General features: G+C 42.5%; 1 protein-coding gene across 7 annotated transcripts in view; it reads right to left on the bottom strand.

Annotated features, from left to right (window-relative positions):
- LOC109864522 (liprin-alpha-2) overlaps positions 1 to 22430 on the bottom strand; it is a 223912-nt gene that overhangs the window by 19343 nt on the left and 182139 nt on the right. For 5 of the 7 annotated variants that reach the window (XM_031798041.1, XM_031798036.1, XM_031798044.1 and 2 more), the window contains exons 10-20: positions 21539 to 21622; positions 21212 to 21343; positions 21042 to 21104; positions 20588 to 20685; positions 19373 to 19511; positions 17849 to 18069; positions 14405 to 14642; positions 9425 to 9454; positions 8723 to 8850; positions 8352 to 8536; positions 3747 to 3831 (exon numbers count right to left, since the gene is read on the bottom strand). In XM_031798041.1, coding sequence (XP_031653901.1) covers positions 3747 to 3831; positions 8352 to 8536; positions 8723 to 8850; positions 9425 to 9454; positions 14405 to 14642; positions 17849 to 18069; positions 19373 to 19511; positions 20588 to 20685; positions 21042 to 21104; positions 21212 to 21343; positions 21539 to 21622 — 1403 coding nt within the window. The remainder of the gene's footprint in view (positions 1 to 3746; positions 3832 to 8351; positions 8537 to 8722; positions 8851 to 9424; positions 9455 to 14404; positions 14643 to 17848; positions 18070 to 19372; positions 19512 to 20587; positions 20686 to 21041; positions 21105 to 21211; positions 21344 to 21538; positions 21623 to 22430) is intronic. The other 2 variants (XM_031798037.1, XM_031798042.1) reach the window with 1 other exon arrangement.

The raw sequence follows: 22430 nt of genomic DNA, 5'->3' as shown, positions 1-22430 counted from the left end.
ACAGTACATCAATCTCTCCATACACACACTGCATGTAAAATGAGTACTCTCACTCTCTGCCCCTAGCTCTCTCTCTCCCTGTCTCTGCCTCTCTAACCCCCTCTCTCTGCCTCTTTTTATCTCTGCTACTCTGCCTCTTTCTCTCTTTTTCTCTCTCTGCCCCTCTCTCTCACCATCTGGTCCAGACACACCTTGAAGGGACAGCTAGGGCTGCTGGGCTGGTCACTGAAGCCTGACTTTGAGCTGCTAATCTGAAGAACCATCAATCTCCACTTGTCTCTGTGCTGCAGCTGGGAATGTATTACTGGGCTTTTTCTGCTGACTGAGATACTAACCACAAAGAGACTGGGCTTTTTCTGCTGACTGAGATACTAACCACAGAGAGACTGGGCTTTTTCTGCTGACTGAGATACTAACCACAGAGAGACTGGGCTTTTTCTGCTGACTGAGATACTAACCACAGAGAGACTGGGCTTTTTCTGCAGATTGAGATACTAACCACAGAGAGACTGGACTTTTTCTGCTGACTGAGAAACTAACCACAGAGAAACTGGGCTTTTTCTGCTGACTGAGATACTAACTACAGAGAGACTGGGCTTTTTCTGCTGACTGAGATACTAACCACAGAGAGACTGGGCTTTTTATTCTGCTGACTGAGAAACTAACCACAGAGAGACGGGGCTTTTTATTCTGCTGACTGAGATACTAACCACAGAGAGACTGGGCTTTTTCTGCTGACTGAGATACTAACTACAGAGAGACTGGGCTTTTTCTGCTGACTGAGATACTAACCACAGAGAGACTGGGCTTTTTATTCTGCTGACTGCAATATCCTTTTGAGAGTCTTGCTGAATGTATTCTCTCTGGCCATCTTTAAATCATGTTTGGTGTCTTTATTCACATTCTTTGATGGAATACTGCATTTTTGTGTGGCGGTGGAAGTGGTCAATAGGTAAACTAAGATGGCCAGAGTGAAATCGAGAAATGTGTTATTTATGCTGAGCACCACATTGAAAGCAGTGCTAAGCACTCCTGACGCCATATTCAGCTCAGAGTAAATTGCACCTTATCTAGGGAGAGCAGAGGAGAGGAGGTTCTCTTTACTCAGTCATGTACCAGGAAATTTGTAATATGCTGATTCCTGCGACACCAACTCTGTTAGGCAGAGAGACAGAGAACTGATGAACGGTCTATATAAATGTGTGTTTGGGGTATGTGCGTGTGTGTCTCATCTTTATTGCTGTGTGCACACTGTTAACTAATGGAGTTGGGGAGCAGATGGGTGGGAGGCCTATGGTGTAGAAAAGAACCAGAGAGGCAACGCTATAGAAATACCCAACTGTGGAACGCTACTTCCTGAAGACAGTTGATAGTGTCTGACTGGTCTAAGAGTCTGAATATAGAGAGGGCCTGTTGAGCTGATAAATACATAACTCACACAACATGCTACACACATAAAAACAGACTTCTGAAGTTACAATTCTATTCAGTGAGAGTTCTAAGGCAGGAAACTACTTCTTGAGTGCAGCTAAAATGTCTTCCATCTGGAGACATAGTGGCCAACATGAGGCATATGGAGAAAAGGCATGTGACACATTATGTATGTGACTTGGTCAGAGTTGAAGGCCTCAGTGCAGAGAAAGGGCACTTGAATACACCATACAAAGACTGAATGGACTGACACACAACATAGGAGATGTGTCCATTGATATTAATCAATAATCAATTGTTTCCATTCAATGTCGTATCAATACAACAGGCATATAGATAGATATGTTCATGTCAGGTTGTTATGGATGAGATACACATCCACTGAACATAGCTGGGAAAGGAAGGAAACAGTTATGACAAAGAAAATAAAACAACAAGATATGACGCCCCATAACCCGGTATCAGAACCGGTTATATCTCACAGTCACAGATATAGAAACACGCACAAGGAAGGAGGAAGGTATTGGACATTCCAAGTATAAAAATCAACCCCATTAACGGGTGACGGCACACATTCTTTGTCCAGCCATGGATGCAGCCGCCACTGCACTGTGGGGAAGAAACATTTTATACGGTAAATGAACAGATAGAAAGATCGAAAGGAAGAAAGACAGCTAGAAAGCAAGGGGTCATTAACAGCCATAGAGGGACAGAGTGACGTCAGCTATGGCACCGGCCATTGGGAGGGGGACAGATGGATGGACAGAGAGGTGGACAGACGGCACAGCGCTGACAATGGAGATGTCCAGGTGTCACACTGTCACAACTTACCCGCTTCTTTAGTCACATGATGAGAGGGAGGGAGGAAGAGTACAAGGAGAGAGAGAGAGGAAGAGAAAGTGACGGGAGACAAAAAGTGCACAAATGTTAATGAGTTAACACCCCCCCTACCACCTTGCCCCCAAACACACACGAATGCACAAACACACACACACACACACACACACACACTTCCCATACATGCACGGACACATATTCAAACACACACACCCCCCCCCCCCCCCCCCCCCCCCCACACGGCAAAATAGAAACAGTCTCTCAAGTAGACAGGTGACAAGAGCTTTTCCAAAGACTGACATTAGAACAGTAGAATGACAAGTCAAAGAGTAGTATTGGTTAGCAAAAGAAAAGTCACTTTCTTCTTCTCTTTGGTCGATGCAGCTTTTTACAGCATCGCGTGCAGGCAGACGAAAGATAATGCACTTGGGGCAAGACACCTGCAATGCATTGGCTCACATTCTTCACAGGAACAAACCAGCCAAATGCCAAACATTACCCAACACATCACACATACACAACACATCAGCAATGAACCATCACGATATTGACCAGGCTGAAAATGTCAATGTAAATTCAGCAGGCAGTTCAGTAGCATGCACTGGAGGAGAGCATCAAGATGCAAGGCGGTCCACTTCCTGGAAAACAGGACAGTCGACACCAAATAGAACACAGTCGTCATCATCATAATACCTTCTATTGATTATCTGTAAGGGTGGGAAAGTTATTTGTCATGACAACTCAAAGCTCGCCTACAGAGAACACATTTGTCATTTGGCACTGACATGGTAGACACATACATCCCCAGTTGAAAGGAGATGAAACTTGCACATGAGGGAACCCCTCTGTTTTGTCGTTCATGTGTGGGTTTAAAGGAGGACTATATCTGGAAAACCAAACCAAAAGAATGAACTAAGAATCGTAGGCCTACAATGTATGACATGAATAGACTTCCAACCCAATCAATAGTTTGACTGTGTTTGGTTAGGGGGGATCCCTCTATTGTACGTCTATTCAGGTTCCTGGTCTGTATTGATCCTCTCTCTGCTGGAGAGTGGGAGTATTGGAGATGTATCTTCTATCCAGCCACATGTGGAACTACCTCCTATACAGGGAAAGGACTAATGAAACCAGGGATTCCTCACCAGCCACTGTGTATGGGGTCAAAGGTTGGAAACAGGATAATGATCTCTATTCAGATGTACTATAGACAGACACTGCTGTCTGGCACATAAAAAGGTGTGTGTATCATAACACTTTACTACAGTAGTATCATGTACAGTAGATTAACACAGGGGGGTGTTAGTACTGGTGTGATACATTGCCCAGTGTTTCTAGTGACACAGGTATGATTTATCTCCCACTGGCTGTGATGTGAGGCAATCGAGTATTATTGAGCGTAAGGTTGTTGTTTGTTTGGGGTGAAATGCTGTGGTGGCAGGTTTGAGGGGCAGGAGGGGGGTGTTGTGAAAGCTTACTTCTTTTTCAGCCGGCGGTCTTTCTCAGCCTGAGTCCCCAGCTTCCCCACAGCCATGTCCTGACCCAGGTCTGGATCAGACACTCCTGTGAGAGAGGGAGAATGGGACGTTACTGCACTGCCTGCATGGCTCATAGAAATCATCCCGCGTAGATAGCATCCAGACAGTACTAGCAAGGAGCCACACTTATCTCTTCTGAATCTGTACTCAACAGAGAGTTTACGCGCTTTTTCAAAGTCACTTAACTTCTTTGGGCTGGGGGCAGTAGTGAGTAGCTTGGATGAATAAGGTGCCCAGAGTAAACTGTCTGCTACTCAGGCCCAGTTGCTAATATATGCATATTATTAGTAGATTTGGATAGAAAACACTCTGAAGTTTCTAAAACTGTTTGAATGATGGCTGTGAGTATAACATAACTCATATGGCAGGCAAAAACCTGAGAAAAAATCCAACCAGGAGGTGGGAAATCTGAGGTTTGTAGTTTTTCAACTCATTCCCTATCGAATGCACAGTGTCTATGGGGTCAAATTGCACTTCCTAAGGCTTCCACTAGATGTCTACAGTCTTTAGAACCTTGTTTGATGCTTCTACTGTGAAGTGGGGGTGAATGAGAGGGGAATGAGTCAGAGGTCTGGCAGAAAGCCATGAGCTCACTACGTGCGTTCACGTGAGGGTTAGCTTGTGGTACCTGAACTATTTGCTCTGACTCTACCTTGCACTGAGCCTACGCACAATCACTAGACTATATATACACATAACATACTGTTTACACACTCACTAGACTATATATACACACCATACTGTATACACATTCACTAGACTATATATACACACACCATATACACACTCACTAGACTATATATACACACACCATACTGTATACACACTCACTAGACTATATACACACACACTCATTAGACGATATATACACACAACATATTGTATACACACTCACTAGACTATATACACACACCATATACACACTCACTAGACTATATATACACACAACTTACTGTATACACACTCACTAGACTATATATACACACAACATACTGTATACACACTCACTAGACTATATATACACACCATATACACACTCACTAGACTACATATACACACCATATACACACTCACTAGACTACATATACACACTCACTAGACTATATATACACACCATATACAAACTCACTAGACTATATATACACACCATATACACACTCACTAGACTATATATACACACCATATACACACTCACTAGACTATATATACACACACACAAACACACACAATTTGCTGCTGCTACTCTGTTCTTTATTTTACTCATATTATCTATCCTGATACCTAGTCACTTTACCCTGCCTTCATGTACATATCTACCTCAAATACCTTATTATTATCTATCCTGATGCCTAGTCAATTTACCCTGCTGCCTTCATGTAAATATCTACCTCAAATACCTTATTATTATCTATCCTGATGCCTAGTCAATTTACCCTGCTGCCTTCATGTACATATCTACTTCAAATACCGTATTTATTATTATCTATCCTAATGCCCAGTCAATTTACCCTGCTGCCTTCATGTACATATCTACCTCAAATACCGTATTTATTATTATCTATCCTAATGCCCAGTCAATTTACCCTGCTGCCTTCATGTACATATCTACCTCAAAGACCTCGTACCGCTGCACATCTGGTACTGGTACTCCCTGTATATAGCTTCATAATTGATCTGGTACTGGTACTCCCTGTATTTAAACTCAGCAAAAAAAGAAACGTCCTCTCAATGTCAACTGCATTTATTTAAAGAAAACTTAACATGTGTAAATATTTGTAAGTTCCACAGACATGTGACTAACAGAAATGGAATAAAATCAAAAGTAAAACGTGTGTGGCCACCAGCTGCATTAAGTACTGCAGTACTGCATCTCCTTCTCATGGACTGCACCAGATTTGCCAGTTCTTGATGTGAGATGTTACCCCACTCTTCCACCAAAGCACCTGCAAGTTCCCAGACATTTCTGGGGGTGATGGCTCTAGCCCTCACCCTCCGATCCAACAGGTCCCAGACGTGCTCAATGGGATTGAGATCCAGGCTATTCGCTGGCCATGGCAGAACACTGACATTCCTGTCTTGCAGGAAATCACGCACAGAACGAGCAGTATGGCTGGTGGCAGGATGTGGGTGGGTTTATGCCCATAGGCGAAGTTATTGCGTGTGATGTCTGGTGAGGACCTGCCTTACAACAGGCCTACAAGCCCTCAGTCCAGCCTCTCTCAGCCTATTGCGGACAGTCTGAGCACTGATGGAGGGTTTGCACGTTCCTGGTGTAACTCGGGTAGTTGTTGTTGCCATCCTGTACCTGTCCCGCAGGTGTGATGTTCGGATGTACCGATCCTGTGCAGGTGTTGTTACACGTGGTCTGCCACTGTGAGGACAATCAGCTGTCCGTACTGTCTCCCTGTAGCGCTGTCTTGGGCGACTCACAGTACAGACATTGCAATTTATTGCGCTGCATTCCTCATGCCTCCTTGCAGCATGCCTAAGGCACATTCACACAGAATGACAGACATCTATCTTTTGGTGTTTTTCCAGAGTCAGCAGAAAGGCCTCTTTAGTGTCCTAATTTTTCATAACTGTGACCTTAATTGCCTACCGTCTGTAAGCTGTTAGTGTCTTAACGTCTGTTCCACAGATGCATGTTCATGAATTGTCTATGGTTCATTGAACAAGCATGGGAAACAGTGTTGAAACCCTTTACAATGAAGATATGTGAAGTTATTTGGATTTTTATGAATTATCTTTGAAAGACAGGGTCCTGAAAAAGGGATGTTTCTTTTTTTGCTGAGTTTAGATCCATTACTGATCTGGTACTGGTACTCCCTGTATACAGCTCCATTATTGATCTGGTACTGGTACTCCCTGTATATAGCTCCATTATTGACCTTGTCATGACGTTGCCCTCTTTGGGTACAGCGAGCACCATCCCCCTGCCCAGGCTGCTGTGATCAGAGAGGTTGTAAATTCCTGGAGGAGATTATCTCCTCATGGCCACAGTATAGAGAGAGAGTGAGTTTTCATTGAGAGAACAAAGGAATTTCTTCCACCTCACAGAACTTGAGGTCTGAACAACATTTATGTTCTGGAGAAGGTATAAAAGATTGGTGAAGAATCCAGCTACGAACTGGTCCGTTTGGTACAATTTTGTGAAACTCATGGGAGACAATATGGCCACATTACTATAGCGCTGTTTATACAATAGCCTCAGATATGAGGCTTACATCTAATTGTTGTATAAGATGAATGAGTCAGGATGATACTGTTTGTGAAATTGTGTAATGCGATTTTGGACTGTTTAATGAAGGAAACTCCAATTCCCTTTGGAGTTTTGGAGTTTAACTAAATCAGAGGACCGTCCATGAGCACAGTTATGATCTGGCATCCTGGGACAGGCCCTTTTCTGCTCTTCCGAATAAAACCCCCACCCGGGTTTTCTATCACCAGACCATGTTTCCCTCAATTACGAAAGGACTAAGGTTGAGATCAGCTTACCTCGATAACGAGAAGGCCAAGGTTTGAGAGGAGACCATAAACCTGAGTATAAGCTAAGGATTGAGTAGATGGCTGAATCTTTTAACCATACCATGTGGTTAAACTCTTAGACTATCGATACCGACAGAATAAGAACAAGTCTTTGATATTAATTACTAGTCTGCAGCTAAGAATTCGGTATCATTGAACACGAAGCCCGACAACCGCCGAAACATCTATTCTATAAAGACATGAATGAATGTCACTCTGAACTATCTATTCTAACCACGACAGAGAGAGAGAGAGAGGGCGGACAGACTCTCCAACAGAAACAAACTTTTCTACAGAGATCCCGACGACACACTGAGCGCAAATATATATATATTGATTGCAGTTATTCCCGAATGAGTGAGCGTTCATGTGCAAAGGATTAGCATTTCAATTGTTATAATTATCACTGTCTAATGAGCCGCCATACCGGTTTAGCCCACTAGGGCACATTCCCCTATCATTTCCTTGTAACCATATCTACTGTTTGTTAAGCATTTCTGTGAATTACTTAGTTAGTAAATAAATGATTTTAAGACAATTGATGTATGGATGACTCATAGTGAAGACTGGGTTTGTGCAGATAAGCAACAATTTACAATGTTTGGAATGAGACTAACATGAGGTAAATAATCATTCATTAATTCGAAGACTCATTGATCAGATATTAAAATATCTGAAAGTTATATTAGGAAAATTATTACTTTGTAATCTGAATATTTTCCTTGGTGCCCCGATCTTGGATAATTACAGTTACGTGATTAATCAGTTTAATCGCGTAATAATAATAATAAGTTATTTGATAAATAAGTCTTCAGTTTTAATGATGCCAAAGACACGACAATCTGCTACTGGTACTCTCTGTATATACAGTGGGGAGAACAAGTATTTGATACACTGCCGATTTTGCAGGTTTTCCTACTTACAAAGCATGTAGAGGTCTGTAATTTTTATCAGTACATAGAGTACATAGAACAGACAAGAGCAACTCATATCAGAGAGGTGCTGAGTGTAGACCAGTACCTTGGCTCTGCCCGATGGCCTCCCTGTGGGCATGCAGCTGTGCCAGTCTGGTCTTCTCCTTCTTGCCAAACAGCCGTCCGATGGAGGACTTGATGCCTTTCTTCTTGGGCTGCTTGTTGATGGAGTCCTGACTGCTGGCTACGCTGCTCAGACCACTGGCCTCTGCCTCCAGGCTGGCAGCAATGCTGCAAACACACACATGCACACATATGCATACACACGCATGCACGCACACACACACACACACAGTCAAGGAAAAAGATACAACTTGGGTAAGAGATCATTTGTCTCATAAACTACCGTCAGGATGAAGAAGGTGGAGTATGTGTGTGTGTGTGTGTGTGTGTGTGAGCGCTATAAGTGCAGCATACCCTCGGGCCTCGTTGTGTGAGGAGGCTGGCAGTGTGCGGGTCATGCGTACGGTCCGAGGCGTGGGAGGAGGGGACGTCTCACACTTGATGGTAGCCTTGTCCTGGCCGTCATCGTCGGTGGCCGCAATCTGACCGTGGAGAGGTGAAGAGACCTGTTAGTAGCTCTTATAAAACTAGTATAGTAACACCTCACACATCAATCTCTACAACACTGTTATTACACTATAGTCACACCTCACACATCAATCTCTACAACACTGTTATTACACTATAGTAACACCTCACACATCAATCTCTACAACACTGTTATTACACTATAGTCACACATCAATCTCTACAACACTGTTATTACACTATAGTCACACCTCACACATCAATCTCTACAACACTGGTATTACACTATAGTCAGACCTAACACAATCTCTACAACACTGTTACTACACTATAGTAACACCACACACATCAATATCTACAACACTGGTATTACACTATAGTCAGACCTAACACAATCTCTAAAACACTGTTATTACACTATAGTAACACCACACACATCAATTACTACAACACTGTTTGCTTATAGGTCTTCAGAGTCCAATAATGGCAAGGATACACCAGACCATGACAGTCATCTACAGGAAGACAGAGGTACTATGAATTTGAAATGTCTGATGTAATAAAATGAACATATCATTAGTACTGTACCTTTCTCCTGTGTTTCCTCAGATCACTGGGCTGCAGGGTGGAGGACAGGAAAGAAAAGGAAAGCAGCAGTTTACAGTAAATCACTAAGATTAAACTAAATGTCCTCCCCCATACAGAAACACCTCATTTATAGTTATGTTATAGACATGCCTAGCCGATATACCATCAGGTGGGCACATGACCTGTCAATTACACATTACACCACACAATCAATTACAGGGATTTGTTGAAAAAATAACCTGCTTTGCCACTATTCATTTGAGAGGTCAATAAAATCAAAGGCTCATTCTTTAAAAGCCCCTGGGTACTGGCTGGCTGGCTGGTTGGTGGGGATTTGAATATTTTTAGCCTAGTGGAGGATAGAAAAAGGAGACAGACTCCCTGTGATGGGGACATCTGGAGCGCTACAGCCCTGGGTCAGTGTGCTGAGTGTGTGTGTGTGACAGACAGACAGAGACAGACAGACAGACAGACAGACAGACAGACAGACAGACAGACAGACAGACAGACAGACAGACAGACAGACAGACAGACAGACAGACAGACAGACAGACAGACAGACAGACGGTACACACAGTCAGCTGATCAGTTCATCCTAATGCGTGTATTTCTAGATTGCCATTCAATAATGTCATCTGGGGATTCATCAAGGCAGACCTTTTTTCCTTGGTAGTATTGTCTCCATCAGAAGCTGGAGCAGCCAGAGCAACACACTAGTAAAAACAACCAATGTACCAAGGGACAGGGAAGTGCTGCAACAGGCTGACCTAATGTAGACAGTACTTTATTGACCCAACAGACAGTACTTTTATTGACCTAACAGAGCGTACTTTTATTGACCAAATGTAGACAGTACTTTTATTGACCTAAAAGACAGTACTTTTATTGACCTAAAAGACAGTACTTTTACTGACCTAACAGACAGTACTTTTACTGACCTAACAGACAGTACTTTTATTGACCTAACAGACAGTACTTTTATTGACCTAACAGACAGTACTTTTATTGGCCTAACAGACAGTACTTTTATTGACCTAATGTAGACAGTACTTTTATTGACCTAACAGACAGTACTTTTATTGACCTAACAGACAGTACTTTTATTGGCCTAACAGACAGTACTTTTATTGACCTAATGTAGACAGTACTTTTATTGACCAAATGTAGACAGCACTTTTATTGGCCTAACAGACAGTACTTTTATTGACCTAATGTAGACAGTACTTTTATTGACCTAACAGACAGTACTTTTATTGACCTAACAGACAGTACTTTTATTGACCTAACAGACAGTGCTTTTATTGACCTAATGTAGACAGTACTTTTATTGACCTAATGTAGACAGTACTTTTATTGACCTAACAGACAGTACTTCTATTGACCTAACAGACAGTACTTTTATTGACCTAACAGACAACACTTTTATTGACCTAATGTAGACAGCACTTTTATTGACCTAACAGACAATACCTTTATTGACCTAATGTAGACAGCACTTTTATTGACCTAATAGACAATACTTTTATTGACCTAACAGACGTTACTTTTATTGACCTAATGTAGACTACTTTTATTGACCTTATGTAGACTACTTTTATTGACCTAACAGGCATTACTTTTATTAACCTAACAGACAGTACTTTTATTGACCTAATGTAGACTACTTTTATTAACCTAATGTAGACTACTTTTATTGACCTAATGTAGACTGCACTTTTATGACCTAACAGGCAGTACTTTCATTGACCTAACAGACAATACTTTTATTGACCTAATGTAGACTACTTTTATTGACCTAACAGACAGTACTTTTATTGACCTAACAGACAGTACTTTTATTGACCTAACATACAGTACTTTTATTGACCTAACAGACAGTACTTTTATTGACCTAATGTAGACAGTACATTTATTGACATAATTTAGACAGTACTTTTATTGACCTAACAGACATTACTTTTATTGACCTAACTGACAATACTTTTATTGACCTAACAGACAGTACTTTTATTGACCTAACAGACAATACTTTTATTGACCTAATGTAGACCGTACTTTTATTGACCTAATGTAGACAGTACTTTTATTGACCTAATGTAGACAGCACTTTTATTGACCTAACAGACAGTACTTTTATTGACCTAACAGACAGTACTTTTATTGACCTAACAGACAGTACTTTTATTGACCTAACAGACAGTACTTTTATTGACCTAACAGACAGTACTTTTATTGACCTAACAGACAGTACTTTTATTGACCTAACAGACAATACTTTTATTGACCTAATGTAGACCGTACTTTTATTGACCTAATGTAGACAGTACTTTTATTGACCTAAAAGACAGTACTTTTATTGACCTAACAGACAGTGCTTTTATTGACCTAACAGACAGTACTTTTATTGACCTAACAGACAGTGCTTTTATTGACCTAACAGACAGTACTTTTATTGACCTAATGTAGACTGCACTTTTATGACCTAACAGGCAGTACTTTCATTGACCTAACAGACAGTACTTTTATTGACCTAATGTAGACTGCACTTTTATGACCTAACAGGCAGTACTTTCATTGACCTAACAGACAATACTTTTATTGACCTAATGTAGACTACTTTTATTGACCTAACAGACAGTACTTTTATTGACCTAACAGACAATACTTTTATTGACCTAACATACAGTACTTTTATTGACCTAACAGACAGTACTTTTATTGACCTAATGTAGACAGTACTTTTATTGACATAATTTAGACAGTACTTTTATTGACCTAACAGACATTACTTTTATTGACCTAACTGACAATACTTTTATTGACCTAACAGACAGTACTTTTATTGACCTAACAGACAATACTTTTATTGACCTAATGTAGACCGTACTTTTATTGACCTAATGTAGACAGTACTTTTATTGACCTAATGTAGACAGCACTTTTATTGACCTAACAGACAGTACTTTTATTGACCTAACAGACAGTACTTTTATTGACCTAACAGACAGTACTTTTATTGACCTAACAGACAGTACTTTTATTGACATAATGTAGACAGTACTTTTATTGACCTAACAGACAGTACTTTTATTGACCTAATGTAGACAGTACTTTTATTGACATAATGTAGACAGTACTTTTATTGACCTAACAGACGTTACTTTTATTGACCTAACGTAGACAGCACTTTTATTGACCTAACGTAGACAGCACTTTTATTGACCTAACAGACAGCACTTTTATTGACCTAACTGACAATACTTTTATTGACATAATGTAGACAGTACTTTTATTGACCTAATGTAGACAGTACTTTTATTGACCTAACAGACAGTAATTTTATTGACCTAATGTAAACAGTACTTTTATTGACCTAACAGACAGTACTTTTATTGACCTAATGTAGACAGCACTTTTATTGACCTAACATACAGTACTTTTATTGACCTAACAGACAGTACTTTTATTGACCTAACAGACAGTACTTTTACTGACCTAACAGACAGCACTTTTATTGACCTAATGTAGACAGTACTTTTATTGACCTAACAGACAGTACTTTTATTGACCTAACAGACAGTACTTTTATTGACCTAATGTAGACAGTACTTTTATTGACCTAACAGACAGTACTTTTATTGACCTAACAGACAGCACTTTTATTGACCTAATGTAGACAGTACTTTTATTGACCTAACAGACAGCACTTTTATTGACCTAATGTAGACAGCACTTTTATTGACCTAACATACAGTACTTTTATTGACCTAACAGACAGTACTTTTATTGACCTAACAGACAGTACTTTTATTGACCTAACAGACAGTACTTTTATTGACCTAACAGACAGTACTTTTATTGACCTAACAGACAGTACTTTTATTGACCTAACAGACAGCACTTTTATTGACCTAATGTAGACAGCACTTTTATTGACCTAACAGACAGCACTTTTATTGACCTAATGTAGACAGCACTTTTATTGACCTAACAGACAGTACTTTTATTGACCTAATGTAGAATACTTTTATTGACCTAACAGACAATACTTTTATTGACCTAATGTAGACCGTACTTTTATTGACCTAATGTAGACAGCACTTTTACTGACCTAACAGACAGTACTTTTATTGCTCAATAGGACAATAGTGGCAAGTATAAAAAAGTCCTTAAAACATACTAAACAGACATAGCACAGTCTATCACATCCTGGTATCTACAACACACACAAACCAAGCCAAACTCTACAATGAAGGAGTAATGAACCCCAGCCAGATAGATTATGCAACTCAATCCATCAAGGAAAGGACACCATCTAAATAAAGTTGAAAGAAAGCCAATACATGCTTTTACAAGTGGCTGGCTTATGAAAAAAATCTACGTCTGGCTCTCTCTCGGAGCTGCTTTGAAATCTGGTCCAGGGTCATTTGAGGTTACTAGTTTACCATCAAATTGAGTTTACCCTCCGTTCTAGCATAATCAAGGGCGGCTCAGGTGAAGTATTCGTATGAGGTCTATTGAAAGAGCAAGGCTGAGAACAAAGAATGAGAGGCCAAACACAGCATACTGAATGCTGATCCCAGGTGCTTCTATTGGCCCTGTCCTGCACCACAATACAGACAGAGCCCGATACGGCTATGGTGGCCTTCGTCAAGATTGGGATACACTCGTACATGCACATGTAACAGTATGACTTTAGACTGTCCCTTCACCCATACCCGGGCGCGATCCAGTGACCCTCTGCACACATCAACAACTGACACCCATGAAGCATCGTTACCCATCGCTCCACAAAAGCCGCGGCCCTTGCAGAGCAAGGGGAACTACTACTTCAAGGTCTCAGAGCAAGTGATGTCACCGATTGAAACACTATTTAGCGCGCATCACCGCTAACTAAGCTAGCGTTTCACATCCGTTACACATACACACACACACACACATACATAACACCCACACCCCATTCTGACCCCAGCAGCGTACCAGTGTCATGATACCCATGCGCTCAATGTCTGCGGTGCTGCGGTGATCCAACTTGGGGGTGGAGTGTCCGCTGGGCGGGGAGGAAGAGGCCAGGGAGGAGGCGGTGGCCGAGGCGGTGATGGAGGCTCCGGGGTGGTGCATACGGGCGAGGTTGAGACCCTCCAGGCTGACGCTGGCCACACGGTTCTCTATCTCCTCTGCCCGCAGCTCTGTCGACTCCTTCTCCTCCTGGATCAGTCTGGGAGAGAGGTCGAGGGGGAGGCAGAGAGGGAGGGAGGGATTGATTAGACTTATTTCACAGTTGTATTCAGCCACTGAATATATAGAAAGATCATTCATCCAACAAGATTCTGAGGATTCTCAGAATCCCTTGGTCCTTTGTGGTTCAATTCTCTGGATGTTCATGGAAATCCCCACTGCAGACCCATAGGGCTCCTCTTAAAGACAACGCGGGGAGACATAAAGCCAGTTCATTACCCATAAACCACATAGGTTCATAACACTACCTCACAACAGTAATTAGTTTAGAATTGAATTCAGAGGGCTTTCTGCCATCGGAGCTGAAATCGTATTCCAACTCAGCATAATCACCCTGATGAGGCATGTCTCTATCGATTTCTGCGTATAAGCAAAAAACAATAAAGGCCTGAGATAAATGAACAACTCTTCACTTTAAAATGTCACTTAAGCTTAGGGTTGTGTGAAATAATACTTGGCTAATCACCAGACAAGAAGATCAGTACAATATTAACAAGCAAGTAACAGACCTTGTATCTTGAATAAGCCCAAACCAGTAAATACTGTTGTTTGATTTCAAACTGTGTCAGGCTCCCAATGTTAACCAAGTGTTAATCATCTTAATACAATAGATTATTCTGACAGCTAACTGGGTAAATTATCAATACTTGAATAAAACTACAGTATATCAGTGTCAGCTCCTCGCAGCTTTTCTAGGAACTGTAACTGGCAGTATCTGAGGTTTGTGTTTAATTCACCTAGACAGGGCATCACACTCTGCAGACAAGAGCCAACAAGCTTCTGCCCTGAGGACAAGTGTGTCCACACACATCCCTGGATATCCAATCAATTACTGTCTCATTAATTCAAATTCATCACCAACGAAACCTGAGGCACAGAGCCCACTGATAGGATGAGCCAGCCTTAGGGGTGGAGATAGCTAGGTCGACACCCTGAAGCTCTCCCTCATGTCAAGCACTAAGAGGCATATTTTACCGATCAACAATGAAGTGACCAACATTGATTTTATTAATCCATGTGTCAGTAATGTTTCCCAAGGAACTTGATCAGCCTAACATACAATTTGATTTACATAAGGATTAGTCACAAGGGGTGTTTCCTGGCAATGAGACCTGACCAGGAAGCCCACAGTTTTTATCTGGTCCCTAGAATGGTCTGTCCAATAAGAGCAGGGTTAAAGTCAGGTAAATGTCTGGTCCCCAGCATGGTCTGTCCAATAAGAGCAGGGTTAAAGTCAGGTAAATGTCTGGTCCCCAGCATGGTCTGTCCAATAAGAGCAGGGTTAAAGTCAGGTAAATGTCTGGTCCCTAGCATGGTCTGTCCAATAAGAGCAGGGTTAAAGTCAGGTAATTGTCTGGTCCCCAGCATGGTCTGTCCAATAAGAGCAGGGTTAAAGTCAGGTAAATGTCTGGTCCCCAGCATGGTCTGTCCAATAAGAGCAGGGTTAAAGTCAGGTAAATGTCTGGTCCCCAGCATGGCCTGTCCAATAAGAGAAGGGTTAAAGTCAGGTAAATGTCTGGTCCCTAGCATGGTCTGTCCAATAAGAGCAGGGTTAAAGTCAGGTAAATGTCTGGTCCCTAGCATGGTCTGTCCAATAAGAGCAGGGTTAAAGTCAGGTAAATGTCTGGTCCCTAGCATGGTCTGTCCAATAAGAGCAGGGTTAAAGTCAGGTAAATGTCTGGTCCCTAGCATGGTCTGTCCAATAAGAGCAGGGTTAAAGTCAGGTAAATGTCTGGTCCCCAGCATGGTCTGTCCAATAAGAGCAGGGTTAAAGTCAGGTAAATGTCTGGTCCCCAGCATGGTCTGTCCAATAAGAGCAGGGTTAAAGTCAGGTAAATGTCTGGTCCCCAGCATGGCCTGTCCAATAAGAGAAGGGTTAAAGTCAGGTAAATGTCTGGTCCCCAGCATGGCCTGTCCAATAAGAGAAGGGTTAAAGTCAGGTAATTGTCTGGTCCCCAGCATGGTCTGTCCAATAAGAGCAGGGTTAAAGTCAGGTAAATGTCTGGTCCCCAGCATGGTCTGTCCAATAAGAGCAGGGTTAAAGTCAGGTAAATGTCTGGTCCCCAGCATGGCCTGTCCAATAAGAGAAGGGTTAAAGTCAGGTAAATGTCTGGTCCCTAGCATGGTCTGTCCAATAAGAGCAGGGTTAAAGTCAGGTAAATGTCTGGTCCCTAGCATGGTCTGTCCAATAAGAGCAGGGTTAAAGTCAGGTAAATGTCTGGTCCCTAGCATGGTCTGTCCAATAAGAGCAGGGTTAAAGTCAGGTAAATGTCTGGTCCCTAGCATGGTCTGTCCAATAAGAGCAGGGTTAAAGTCAGGTAAATGTCTGGTCCCCAGCATGGTCTGTCCAATAAGAGCAGGGTTAAAGTCAGGTAAATGTCTGGTCCCCAGCATGGTCTGTCCAATAAGAGCAGGGTTAAAGTCAGGTAAATGTCTGGTCCCCAGCATGGCCTGTCCAATAAGAGAAGGGTTAAAGTCAGGTAAATGTCTGGTCCCCAGCATGGCCTGTCCAATAAGAGAAGGGTTAAAGTCAGGTAAATGTCTGGTCCCTAGCATGGTCTGTCCAATAAGAGCAGGGTTAAAGTCAGGTAAATGTCTGGTCCCTAGCATGGTCTGTCCAATAAGAGCAGGGTTAAAGTCAGGTAAATGTCTGGTCCCTAGCATGGTCTGTCCAATAAGAGCAGGGTTAAAGTCAGGTAAATGTCTGGTCCCTAGCATGGTCTGTCCAATAAGAGCAGGGTTAAAGTCAGGTAAATGTCTGGTCCCCAGCATGGTCTGTCCAATAAGAGCAGGGTTAAAGTCAGGTAAATGTCTGGTCCCCAGCATGGTCTGTCCAATAAGAGCAGGGTTAAAGTCAGGTAAATGTCTGGTCCCCAGCATGGCCTGTCCAATAAGAGAAGGGTTAAAGTCAGGTAAATGTCTGGTCCCTAGCATGGTCTGTCCAATAAGAGCAGGGTTAAAGTCAGGTAAATGTCTGGTCCCTAGCATGGTCTGTCCAATAAGAGCAGGGTTAAAGTCAGGTAAATGTCTGGTCCCTAGCATGGTCTGTCCAATTAGAGCAGGGTTAAAGTCAGGTAAATGTCTGGTCCCTAGTATGGTCTGTCCAATAAGAGCAGGGTTAAAGTCAGGTAAATGTCTGGTCCCTAGCATGGTCTGTCCAATAAGAGCAGGGTTAAAGTCCCGTACCGTATCTCTTTGTTAATGGCGTCCAGCTGCTCCTGCAGCATCATGGCTAGGGTCTGGGCGTCTGAGTGACCGCCGGGGGACAGCAGGTCCATGGAGCTGAACATGGTTTCCCGGTCATCGTCATCAATGTCCGACATGTCAGACATCTCACTCTCAAACGGGTGGCTACCCAGGATGCCTAGCTGCTGAGAGCGCCACTCGTGCTCCCCCAGTGACTTAGCCTGTAGGGGAGGGAGGGTTCACAGATACAGAAGTGTGCACTAATCAAGGGAAGGGAGTGTTCTTGAGGTAATCCTGGTAAAAGATCATGGGCAGGATGACATAACTGTAGAGAGATGTGAAGGTTTTATGTAAAGAGACTTGAATATTTTTTTGCACTGTACAAATATTACAGCACACATTATAATTAATGCATTCAATGCAGTATTTCGGTTTGATAAAATAATTGGCTAAGTAAAGCTGTCAGCTTCAGGGAGCCTAAAATGTCTCATAATTCTCCTTTCATCAGACAAAATAATGAGGCATGACTTTCAATACACCCCAAAGTATCTTAATAAGCCATTAAATAGTTTTTAATTTAAAAAAAAAATGCTGAAACAAGCTTCTAAGATTAATGCTGAATGTCAGTATTTATCTCCAGGTTATTTCAGTCTCCATGGTGATTTATGTTACAATCCTGAGACACTGTAACAGTAGCAATTTATAACACTGATCCTCAAAGGCAATGCTAACCAATCATACCCATCTCCAACAGGTTTCCCTCTGTCGTGCTAATGCTAACCAATCATACCCATCTCCAACAGGTTTCCCTCTGTCATGCTAATGCTAACCAATCATACCCATCTCCAACAGGTTTCCCTCTGTCGTGCTAATGCTAACCAATCATGCCCATCTCCAGCAGTTTTACCTCTGTCATGCTAATGCTAACCAATCATACCCATCTCCAACAGTTTTACCTCTGTCATGCTAATGCTAACCAATCATACCCATCTCCAACAGGTTTCCCTCTGTCATGCTAATGCTAACCAATCGTACGAATCTCCAACAGTTTTCCCTCTGTCGTGCTAATGCTAACCAATCATACCCATCTCCAACAGTTTTCCCTCTGTCTTGCTAATGCTAACCAATCATACCCATCTCCAACAGTTTTCCCTCTGTCATGCTAATGCTAACCAATCATACCCATCTCCAACAGTTTTCCCTTTGTCGTGCTAATGCTAACCAATCATACCCATCTCCAACAGTTTTCCCTCTGTCATGCTAATGCTAACCAATCATACCCATCTCCAACAGTTTTCCCTCTGTCATGCTAATGCTAACCAATCATACCCATCTCCAACAGTTTTCCCTCTGTCATGCTAATGCTAACCAATCATACCCATCTCCAACAGTTTTCCCTCTGTCGTGCTAATGCTAACCGTCTGTCTCCATGCAACCATGTATGTCATACAGACCTGAGTTCAAAGACTTTATCTGTACTTGTTTAAGCTCTCCTGGCTGACCAGAGAAAGACTAGTTCCTGACCTTGCTCTCGTCCCTGTGGAGACCCATGCGTCCTCTCCTGGGCCTGCGGATGACCTTGGCTGACCGGTAGTGGTCTGACTGGCTCTCAGCCAGGGAGCCCAGGGAGAAGCGGAGCTCCCCCGATGTGTCCAGGTGAGACCTGATAGATAGATAGATAGATAGATAGATAGATAGATAGATAGATAAAGAGAGAGACAGAAACACAGAGAGAGAGAGAGAACATGCATGTCAGACACCGTAACATCAAGTTTGTTCAAAGGCAGCACTGAAATCGCAGATATTGTGCAAAGAATAATACCAAAACCAAGAGGATCTGCTTGTTTAAAATGGCCTGTTTGTTTATCTAGTAGGAAGACAGTGGTGTGACGCATCAGGCAATTTGTAAGGAATCAACAGTCAGTGTTTGTGTGGTTTTCAACCGGTGGCAAATTGCTTTTTTAATGAGTTGTGACTGAAGAGGACAATCAGGAGATCATGACAGCTGCTGTCATCACAGAACTCTAGCCAAGTTATTGGACTTCATCACACATTTTGTCAGTGGAAAAATAACATCTAATTTTAATGTAGGTATTGGAGAGAAGCAGAGTGATCTGTGTAGTGATGCTATCTCTAACCAGAGAAATGTAGCTGAATCTAAACGGAGATGTTGGGAAAATGTTACAGTTATGTTCTGTCACTACTCCATCTTGAACAAACAGAGACATGCCACATTATTTCTGAGGGTTTCTGTAGGATATCTATATAAAAGGAATCCCCCAACCAGACACACATACACAAACGCACACAAACTACAGTGAGAGTACAAAACATTACGGACACATGCCCCTTCCATAACATAGAATGACCTGGTGAATTCAGGTAACAGCCATGATCCCTTGTGTGCCATGTGTGCCAATGGGCAAGACAAAGGATAAAGTGCATTGGAACAGGATGTGGTAGTAGGTGCCAGAGGCACTGGTTTGTCTCAAGAACTGCAACTGTGCTGGGTTTTTCACGCTCAACAGTTTCCCGTGTGTATCAAGAATGATCCACCACCCAAAGGACATCCAGCCAACCTGACACAACTGTAAACACCTTGTAGAGTCCATGCCCTGACAAATTGAGGGCAAAAGGGAGGGGGGGGGCAACTCAATATTAGGAAGGTGTTCATAATGTTTTGTACACTCAGTGTATATGCACACACACACACACACACACACAGTCCTACAAACTCACCCATACCGTGACAGAGTGGGTTCTGTGAGTGAGCCTGTTCTCAGTCGGAACTGGTCCAACTCTGATCTCAGCTTGTCTATCTCATCTGCCAGATGAGTCTGGAGGGAAGCCGGGAAACAGGGACAACATGAGGTGTACAGAAAACCTTGTGAAGTTTCTTATTCATTACTGTAAAACCCTGGATTTCAATTTCAATCTCCACAACATGATTGGACAGCACTTGCTCGTCAGTTCTCGTACTCTGCCTGGTTATGGATTTCTATCTCACTATCTGAACCGAGAGCAACGGTTTCTTGTGAATATTCAATGGAGAAGATGATAACAAATTAAACCTAAAGTCCAACACCCAGATCATTATTTATCTATTAAAAAGCACTTTATTAAACCAACCTCGAGTAAAATTAAAAACTGAGGGAGAGAAAAACGGAATAATTTCTGATCCGGGGGGACGTACTTTTTCATGGATTGAATCCTCGTACTGTTTTCTGTAGCCTTCCGAGTCTTGTATTAAAACGTTCTGAAATGGAAAGGGAAGTATTCCAGTCAATCTATGGCTATTTCCTCAAATTCATCTGAAATAAAACTTTAGGACATATTGGTATTGATGTGGTCTCCATGTTTAACCTTCTCTTCCAGAGCAGCCATCCTCTCTTTCAGGTGGAGCTGAAGACGTTCGTTGGACTCTGTGAGAAGTCTGTCCACCGTGTCCGACAGGCGCTTGTTGTGTTCCTCGTTCATCTTTTCTCTCTGCCGAGCCTGAGGGGGACAAAAAATACAAAGTGTGTGACTTTCAAAAGCAGAATGTAGCAGCATGTAGCTTAATCTAGCATACTAGCCTTATGGCAGCTAGTAAGCTAGGCTGCCCATGGTCAGCACAAAGGCGGCATTGCATCGTGTAGCATAACCTAGCCTAGCCTAGCATGTTAGCATAGTCCCCCGGGGATGACTCACTCTGAGCAGCTCCTGGTGCTTCTCCTCCAGCTGGCCCTCCAGGTGCCTCATGCGTTCCTCGATGCTGCCGTGGCGCTCCTCCGCCTGCAGGGGCCACCACAGAGACAGGGGTGGGGGGGGGGAGAAAGGGGGGCAGGGGGCACAATGACCCGCCAGTTTAGCAGCCATGGAGGGCAACACAGGCACATAATGCAGGGGCAACAAGACAAGACAGAGCCAAAAGCCTCTACTCCTCCAGTCTCAGATGGAACAGATAGATCACCAAAGCACAGGTAGAGAGAGGGGTGAGAGAAGGGCCAGGTCACAAGCAGTTGCTGCAGCAGTTAAGTCTACTAGCAATGAGCCCAGCCAGTGACATGCAGCTATCCCCACAGTTTCAACCCTGCCTACGGAAAAACAAATATCCCCCACAAGCAATCCCAGTACAATGACTCGCGACAACATAAAGAAAGAAAACCAGCATGGATTTTTTTTTTTTATGTAGTCTAGTATTTAGCGACAGTACTGTGGCACCCTGTGAGACTACCTTCCTAAGAATGGAGTTCATGTCTTGGAGTTTAGCTTCCATAACAAACTGATAATCATCAGGAGAGGAGGCGGAGCTCGAGTCAGACTATGGGGCAGCAGGAGAGGAGAGGAACATATCACAGGGTCAGAGGTGATCACATGCATAGCCTGCACATACAGTACTAACACATAACAAACAACACATTATTGAAAAGACACTCCGGAATATTCTACATGTATGATGATAATCAGTTATACAGTGGGGCAAAAAAGTATTTAGTCAACCAATTGTCCAAGTTCTCCCACTTAAAAAGATGAGAGAGGCCTGTAATTTTCATCATAGGTACACTTCAACTATGACAGACAAAATGAGAAAAAATATCTG

This window comes from Oncorhynchus kisutch, linkage group LG19 (genome assembly GCF_002021735.2).
Source record: "Oncorhynchus kisutch isolate 150728-3 linkage group LG19, Okis_V2, whole genome shotgun sequence".
Classification (NCBI taxonomy): Eukaryota; Metazoa; Chordata; class Actinopteri; order Salmoniformes; family Salmonidae; genus Oncorhynchus; species Oncorhynchus kisutch.
The sequence above is the reverse complement of the archived record's forward strand: the minus strand, read 5'-3'. Positions and strand labels throughout refer to the sequence as shown.